Below are 9,032 nucleotides of genomic sequence, written 5' to 3'. Positions count from 1 at the left end.
AAGAATATCAATAGATAATAGATGAACAATATTTTAACACGATAATAAATTCTCAACAATATTATCTAACATATTTTAAATTAAAATTCTTTTAACAAAATCATCAAAAAAGTACAGCTGTCAAAAAGAGTAATCTGACGCGATCCGGCCCGGCTCACCACGGGTTGATCACTTAGTGAACCAACTCAACCCGGCTCATTTATTAGCGAACTGAAAAAATTTGAACTCAATCGACCCACCACGGGTTGGTGGGTTAAACGGGTTGGTTCACTTACTCATTTAATTATAAGTTTTTTTAAAATAAAGAAATTACAATTTTTTAATTCAAATATAAATAAAAGTCACACTAAAATGATGTTAAACTTCAAAATGAAAAAAAAAAGTATCATAAAATTCAAGCGTAATCCAAAAACATGTACAAAAGGTAGTGCTGTCAAAATGGGTTGTAACCCGCGAGCCAACCCGGCTCACCACGAGTTTGAGTCGGGTTAGGTTTGAAAAATATGTAATTTTTTTATGCGGGTTAGTTTTCAACCCGGTTCACTTAGAACCCGACTCACTGGGTTGAACACGTGGTGAGCCGGGTTGGCTCACCAATTTAATTATTTATTATTTTTTGTTTCAATATTATTAGTTAGCATTTTTTTATTATATTGTAGATGATGATAAAAAAGATGTTTCTAAGAGAGAAAAATATTATAGATTTATCTATTCAAGACTTTAATATTATAAATAGACAATTGATACAAAAATTATCAATATTAAAAACTTATTTGTTGACCTTTTGTTCATGTTTTTGGATTACACTCGGATGATATGATACTTTTATTTATTTATTTTGAATTGTCTTTGGAGTTTAACATCATTTTAGTGTGACATTTTTAGATTTGAATTAAAAAGTTGTAATTTTTTAATTTTAAAAAAATTATAATTAAATGAGCTACTGAGCTAACCCGTTTAACTCACCAACTCGTAGTGGGTCGGGCAGGGTTCGAATTTTTTCAACTCGCTAATAAGTGAGTCGGGTTGAGTTGGTCACTAAGGCCTTGTTCACTTGCATGGATTTGGGAGAGAGTAATTGAGGGGATTTGAGAGGATTTGAAGATAAATTTTTTTGTTCTTTATTTGAGTGAATTTAGAGGTAAATGAGAGTGGATTTTGAAGTAAATTTTTTTAATCTGTCACGTCAATAAAATCTTACATTAATTTTCAGAAACTTTACTTCCAAATCCACTTTCATTTACCTTCAAATTCACTCAAATAAACAAAAAAAAATTATCTTCAAATCCTCTCAAATCCCCTCAATTACTCTCCTCCAAATCCATTCAAGTGAACAAGACCTAAGTGACCAACCCGTGGTGAGTCGGGTTACCCGTTTTGACAGCTCTAACAAAAAGGCAAACAAATAAGTTTTTAATATTGATAATTTTTGAATCAGTTGTCCATTTATAATATTAGATTCTGGAATAGATAAATCTATAATATCTTTTCTCTTGAAACATCTTTTTCTTTATCACCATCTACAATATAATAAAAATAATGTTAACTAATAATATTGAAACACAAAATAATAAATAATTAAATTAAATTAGGTGGATTGGTGAGTCAACCACGCTCACCACGGGTTCAATCCGGTGATTCGGGTTCTAAGTGAGCCAGATTAAAAACTAGCCCGCATAAAAAAATTACATTTTTTTTAAACCCAACTCAGCTCAAACCCGTGGTGAGTCGGGTTAGCTCGCGGATTATAACCCATTTTAACAACGCTACAAATAAGTATTGTGAGATAGAAAATGATATTGAATATGATAATTTACATTGATAATGTATTGTTAAAAAATATATATAGTAATATACAATCAAGATCTTATAATTATGATAATATAGATAAATATCTTCATGCTGATTTATAATTACGATAATATAAAAAAATAATTTTGTATTTTGATTTATAATTATAATAATATAGACAAATAATTTCTTAAATAAGATTCGATGAATAATTATAATAATTACTGTAATATTATATCATAAAAATATTAATATTGTGAATCATCAAAATCAAGAGTGAGCTAGGATATTTGACAGAGCATTTAATTCTGTCTAACTTTGTACATTAATATTTTTAGATAAATCATAATTAAAAGGTGATAATAATAATTATTTATTTTAAGGATGAGTATGGTTAAGAAAAAAAAGTTATGCTGTAGGAATGCAAGGAAATATATTTCTGTGGTTAATGTTGCGTACTGTGAAGTAGTTTTGAGACGGAAGAATTTGTCAAAATAATATAGTAAATGATGAAATTGACAAAACTAGTATAGATTGAGTGAGAATGTATTGACGTAGGAAGGAAAACTAAGACAATCAAGATTGGAATGGAATCAACATACATAACATATGAAAAGTGTTGGGTTTCTGTTCTGTTTTGTATGCAAGTACCTAGAAACTATTAAGGCCAAAAATGAACTACAAGATATACAACAACATTGGAAAAGCTCTAGAGGCAACACAAAATGAAGGAATTAAGATATGAAAACTAAAATTGCATATGGAAAAGCAGACTTCATATAATATTCACCAGAAAAAGTACATCACATATGCAACACATATCTTCACGAGGAGATGACAAGTTTTATGAAAAAACATTAGTGTAAAAAAGTCTTTTCATACTATAATTTTATATTAATTATAATTTATTAGGTATAAAATGTAGTATGACGACACTTTGGTAAATATGAAAAGTTTTTCTACGGATTCATAATTGATATAAAAAGTGTGATATAATGATAAAATTATAATAATTTATAAAACTTTTTTATATCAATTCATTTTGTAACCACTATAAAAAGAGATGTGGTGATACATTTATAATATTAAATAAGACTTTACAAATGGTAGATTTTATTTAAATGAAAATGTGTTTTTTTTTTCATTCCTTGCGAAACTTTATACGCTACTTAGTTTTTTCTCTGTCATTCTCAAGCTTTCTTATTTTTTTTCCCTCGTCATCGTCTTCTACCTCCATACCCACAAAAATGCAAAAGTGGAGTCGGGACCTCCGTCACGAAATTTGTTTGAATGAAGAAGTGTTGAATTTAGATTATGTTTGTTCGAGTTTCGTTTAATGCGTTTTAATTTTTGTTTAATGAGGAATTATTATATAAAGTTTATGTTTTTGTTTAATTGATATTTTGTTGATATTTTGTTTGTGTTTCGGTAGGGATTTTGTGAGACCGAGACACTAACCTTTGACTTGTGTGTTTCGCTTGTATGCTTTCAGTTTAGACCGATCGGTCCTCTTCCGTATTGACCGCTCGGTGAATTTCAGTCTTGATCGCTCGGTCTTCCTCGTGCAAAAGGGGAAAGGTAGCTGCAAAAGACACTCTGACGCTCAAATTAGGAATGATTTTATAAACTGTTTATTACAGTTAATTAGGAATGATTTTATAAACCCTTATTTATAGAGTTTAAAGGAATCTGATCAATTAATTTATCTCTTAATGATCATTAATCAAACCTTAACTGCCTAACGGTAGTCGTTGCTACATTTATTTGTGCATTAAATCTGTTCAACTATTGTCTAGACTGTCCAGCTAAGAAGCTGGTCGAGATCGATCGGTAATCTGAGATCGATTGGTAGCCTGTAAGCGCATAGTAACAATTTGGTGTGTATGGTTGTTGTGGAAAAATGTTGGTCTTGTGTTATCAATTAATTGCTTTCTTTCCATTCTATATTTGTATTTAAATATTTTTATATTAGTTGCTTCTTAAACTAGTATAAAAAGTAAATTTTTTATATCAGTTTTGCGATCAATATTAAAAGTTCAATATTTTATAGACCTCTGTTTCTTGGTCTGTGAATCGATATAAAAAGTTTTTTAATTGGTATAAAATAAATTTTCTAAAAAAATAACAGTTGCAAACATTTCAACAATTTTAATGGATATGAAGTTATAGCTTTTTTTTAGGTTCCTTATTTCCTAATCGGGTAGATTTTTTTAATACATGATAAACAAGTATCATGTTATTGGTTTTTTATATAAAAATATAAAAATATGTGATGTAAATGAAAATAATATAAGTATATATATATATATATATATATATATATATATATATATATATATATATATATATATATATATATATATATATATATATATATATACTTTGTATATGGGCTAAAATATCCCAAATATTATAGTATAATTATATAATTATTTGCTAATAAATAAAGTTATTTGCTTCAAAACTATATTTGTATGCCTTTTGTTTTATGCCAAAAAATTTTAGTTCTACGGATTTTTTTAACTCTGGCTAGTTATTTATTTTTGCATTATGTCTTATCTAAAAACACAGGAACAAACACCAAACTCCGTGTATACTAAATAAGAATATTAGTAAATACATTATCATATCTTCAACGTGTATTAACATTAACTTAATTGTTTAATGATAATTTTTAAGTCTCCTGGAAGCGAAAAACTTGAAAGATTAGTGATTATTTCTCACATATTTTGTAAATATTAAAAATATATTTTAAGTTTAAATTAACTTTTCAAACTAAGCTAGATTTACATATATTTATATGTTAAAAATTAATTTTAATTTTAATCGATGTAAAAATTTTAATTATAAAATTAAATATAGATATTTGTAATGAATAATTTATGTATAGACTATTGTTATTATTATAATAAAAGAATTAATTTGGATGAGATTACATATATTAGTGATAAATGATTAAAATTGAAGGTTGTGTAAGCTTTGTTCTTGTGCTTATGCGAAGTTGTCACGAGACACTTCAAGTGGGGGTACATTTCTTCGCATCGCACCTTCCTACTCAAACCTTAACTTTGTTTTTTATCGCTTCCCTCACCGAAAAGAAAGAATGTAGAACATGAAATGGTAAACTTCGCTCGTGAAAGTAAGTAGTTGCGTGCACCTTATTTTTTCCTTTCTTGCAATACGTCAAACACGTGGCAAACTCTTTTGCGAAAGAGACAGATCTAAACAATTTCATCAATCTTCATCTTTGTTTTGTATTTTTCGATTATAATCGATATTTGATTAAACCTTTTGTTTGGTAGATTCAGGAATTAATTGATGACCTTGGTTTGAGTGCTTGATACTTCACTAACATACATTTTTGGATAGTTAGATTTTAAATATGTCGATAAGGTGGTTCCTAGATAATTCTAAATGGGAATCGCAAGATCTTATTTTGAATTAATGGTAAAATAAATATTAATAATTAAACAGAATAATGAAAATCTCAGAACACTAAGAAAACGCGTTTAATGTAATTAAGGAAAACGTTGAAACTAAATTATGTTCATTTTTATTTAGAATTCTTGATATGTTAAAACAATATAAAGAAATATCATCATTATTATCTCAATTCAAAGAATATTACATTGGAATCATAATATTAACAAGGAGGGTTTAACTAGACAAGAAAAGAGTAAAGGAAAACATAAAAAGAGGAAAAAAAAAAGTTCATAAATCTTTGAAGAGACATCAGCTTCCTTATTTTTGTCCTTTGTCCAAAAAATAAATTCCAAGAAGAAAAGGGAGAGACAAAGCACATTCATAGGTGGCAACACTCCCCAAAAAAGAAAAAAAAATACCCAAAAGATATCTAATTCTCTTTTACTACCTTTATATATGTTTGAACGCTCGACATGGAAAAAAAGTGGTCAGTGCATATTTTTTTTCTTGAAAGATGATCAAACTCTTTTGCATCTTGGGCTACCCTTCGGTCTTTTCTTTTTATCATGACTCATTGGGAACTTTAATATTCTTTTTTCATTACCTAAAATTAAAATATTAAACAGAATAAAATAAGTAAAAGTTATATTTAAATATAACAAAAAAAATAAAATATATGATTTTTCTAACCTATGCAAATTTGTTTTCGTAAGGATGGTTTGAGTGAAAAATTACGATAAATAACTTATATCCTTTCAAAATAATAGAATAACTCGAAGAATTATAAGATAAAAATCAAGTTGAAAATAGTGATTACCAAAAAAAAGATTTTCAAACTTACATCAACAAAGTCAAGAAAAATATTTCAATTTTTAGTAGATTTGGCTAGCTACATGATAGACTCATAGTAACTCATGTCAAAGACATTCAACATGGCACAGCTGAACGCATGGAATAATATATTAAGTTGAAAAGTAAGAATTTATGGCCTACGTCACTTATTTATTTCCTTTGATTGAATTTATTTTACTAACAAGTCAAACTTATATTTTTATAAATAATCACGGGATATATAAGTGCATCACTAGATATCTAGTTAGAAATTATAATATTAAAGAAACTTAACATATTTATTCTAGTTGGAAAAACTACAATACAGTCTTTACTGTGTAGTTGTGGATAATTCCACTTCATATGGTAATAAAATATCATAGGTAAATGTTTTGCAAGCTTGTAGAAGAAAATAATCGTTGAGAAATATTGCTATTAATTATTAGCGGGCAATCGATAATGATTGTGGACATGTAATATACGTCAAGATTTTGAAGAATTAACGAAAGTAGCAATGCCTCTAACTTCCATAACTTGGAAGAATCTGTTGTGCTTTTTATCTCTTCTGCCTATGCAACCCTACTTTTCCGTCGTTACGAAATCCGAGACTATTTTATCCAGAAGTCTAAAATGGTGAGAGACACTAAAATAGAAGAAAACTTCTAAGTTAGGTTACTAATTAATAATATTGTAAATTTCTTTAAGCAGAGGATTCTTGGGTGGAACCTATACTGATAAGATGTTATAAGTAAAATTTAATTCCAAGTAGCTAAGGTAACGCAATGAATTGGAAAGAGAGACATTGAGTGCGCTGCGCTCTACGTACTCAGCACGTAACTCTCCATTCACACTTAAATTACAACATCGATGGACATCAACTTGATAGTTGATACCCCAACTCACGCATCGACCTTACATTTTTATCCAAAACCAAAAAACGCTAATAAAATTAAAAGTAGCTAAGAGAGTAGATGCGCGTGTATATTACTTAAAAAATATGGCATCAGAAAGAAAGCAACCCAGAATTTGGTTCAAAAAAGAAGCATAGATTCAATAAAATAATCTTTAGTTTTGATTGGCCTAATGAAACTAATTTGAATTACCATGTTCTACATTTTACCACTTGCTTTGACATTTTTCTTTGAAAGTTGGTAGTAACTTAGCGGTATCATTTTCTCTTATTTATCGCTTTGCTAGAAAACACCATGCTACAATCCAGCGACCAGCCATTCTTCATCATTTCGTACAACTTCTTTAATTTGGTTTAATTTCACCATTATAACAAATTTTCCTATAACAAAAAAGATAATTGAGAATCAAAACTTCCTTATTTTCATGGCTACTAATTCACACAGCCAGACTCCGGGACTTTAAATGAACGATTTTCACAATTTATTTGCTTACATTGGCAGTGGAGAAACATGGTAATTAACACACATTAACGTTAACTAAAACAACCCCGGTGCTCCTCTGCGGGTAGAATAACTTTTACTTCGAGGATAAACGTTGGGTCTGGGTCTGACCTTGATCGCTTCATCTCCAAATTCGCAGGGCTTGTCTTCGTCGATCCTTCCAATTCCCACGCTGCGACTCCGAGGCATTTTGATTTTCATGGCTGCGGCTTCGCCAAAGTCAAAGGCAGTGCCATAGGTTCGGAGTGAGGCGGCTCTTATGAGCTCCTTGAAGTCGTCGTCGCTTGCGGTGGATCTGGTGGCTGAGCCAACGCTGAAGCTTCTGGGAAGCGTGCAAGGCTGGGCGGTGGGACAGCCCATGGCAGAGTCAACGTTGGATAATTGGGCAGAGCAATGGATCATGCCTCGGACGTACATGTCTCTGGCCTTCTTGAGGAACCTTAAGGGTGCCTTCATGTAGCGGGTGAGTTTGCTCTCTTTGGTTCTCTCTTTCTGCTTTGTCATGTTGGTTGCAACGTTTCCTCAATCCTCCGTAACTGCTTTAGCGCATTATCTCTATCTCTATTTTATATACACAGACACAGTATGCTACGTTGGATGGGAAAAGGTAGCTAGTTATAAGTAGTTAATTATGCCAGTTTGGGACTATTTTTATTGCTCGATTCACTTTCTAAAGTAGGACCCCGGATCCTCTCGTGTATATCCTATCCCTTCTATCCGCATTTGAGAACGGGGTAATCATCTATTCACACCTAAAGTCGCTTTATAATGCAATTTTTTTTCTTTTAAAGGTACAATGCAAATTTGACACGAGACAAATTACACTATCTAGTGTCTTTTTTTTTCTCTTTTCCTTTATAAATATAAAAGATAATTTTTGTTAGTACCATTCTGCTCCTATCAAGAATGTCAAATGGTAACATTATCAAATGACCATTTTTTTAATTAAGAAAAATTTCTAGCATATTTTCATGCATTTTTTTCTATTAAAAAATTACCTTTCACTACTTATTATTATCAATCCTTTATTTATTGTACTATACGAAGTACACTAGTCGTCTATTTGAAGTGTACCGATCAAGGTCGCAGCAAGTCACCCCATGACCAGTCGGCGATCGGTTAGAGAGGCCGACCAACCATATCGAGTAGCCCTTCCATTGTAAGTATATATGTCAGCAGATATTAATGATTTATTAATGAATAAATTGTCATATCAAATATGAATATATTAATGAATAGATTGTCATATTAAATATAAATATATTGTATTAATAAATGGACTTGATTATTATAAGCCCTATAATTAGGTGATTAATATCCAAGTAAAAAGACTTTTTCATTCTACTCAAATAGAAATCTGTGAAGCATATCTAACTTGAACGTTAGACGGTTTTCTGCAGGTCAACCCCCAGTCGGCTTAGGGTACCTCAAGAAGTTTAGACCATTATGTGAAGCAGAGTCAGCAACCGATCGGAGTAAGTCAGAATCAGGAAGGATTATCGATCCTCAATCCCTTTCAACTGAAACACTTATTATATTATTGTTATTATTATTATTATCAATCCTTTTCATATG

The 9,032-nt window shown here is 30.1% G+C and overlaps 1 protein-coding gene across 1 annotated transcript; it reads right to left on the bottom strand.

Moving 5' to 3' along the window:
- Positions 1 to 7,284: 7,284 nt before the first annotated feature.
- LOC124841921 (uncharacterized) lies at positions 7,285 to 8,173 on the bottom strand. Its single transcript, XM_047318302.2, has one exon. The coding sequence runs from the start codon at positions 7,959 to 7,961 to the stop codon at positions 7,494 to 7,496; it is 468 nt and encodes a 155-aa protein (XP_047174258.1). The 5' UTR covers positions 7,962 to 8,173; the 3' UTR covers positions 7,285 to 7,493.
- Between the last annotated feature and the right edge of the window lie 859 nt (positions 8,174 to 9,032).

This window comes from Vigna umbellata, chromosome 1 (assembly GCF_029865625.1).
Source record: "Vigna umbellata cultivar VRB3 chromosome 1, Vumbellata_1.0, whole genome shotgun sequence".
Taxonomy (NCBI): Eukaryota; Viridiplantae; Streptophyta; class Magnoliopsida; order Fabales; family Fabaceae; genus Vigna; species Vigna umbellata.
Note: the sequence above shows the minus strand (reverse complement) of the source record. Positions and strands in the feature narration are given on the sequence as shown.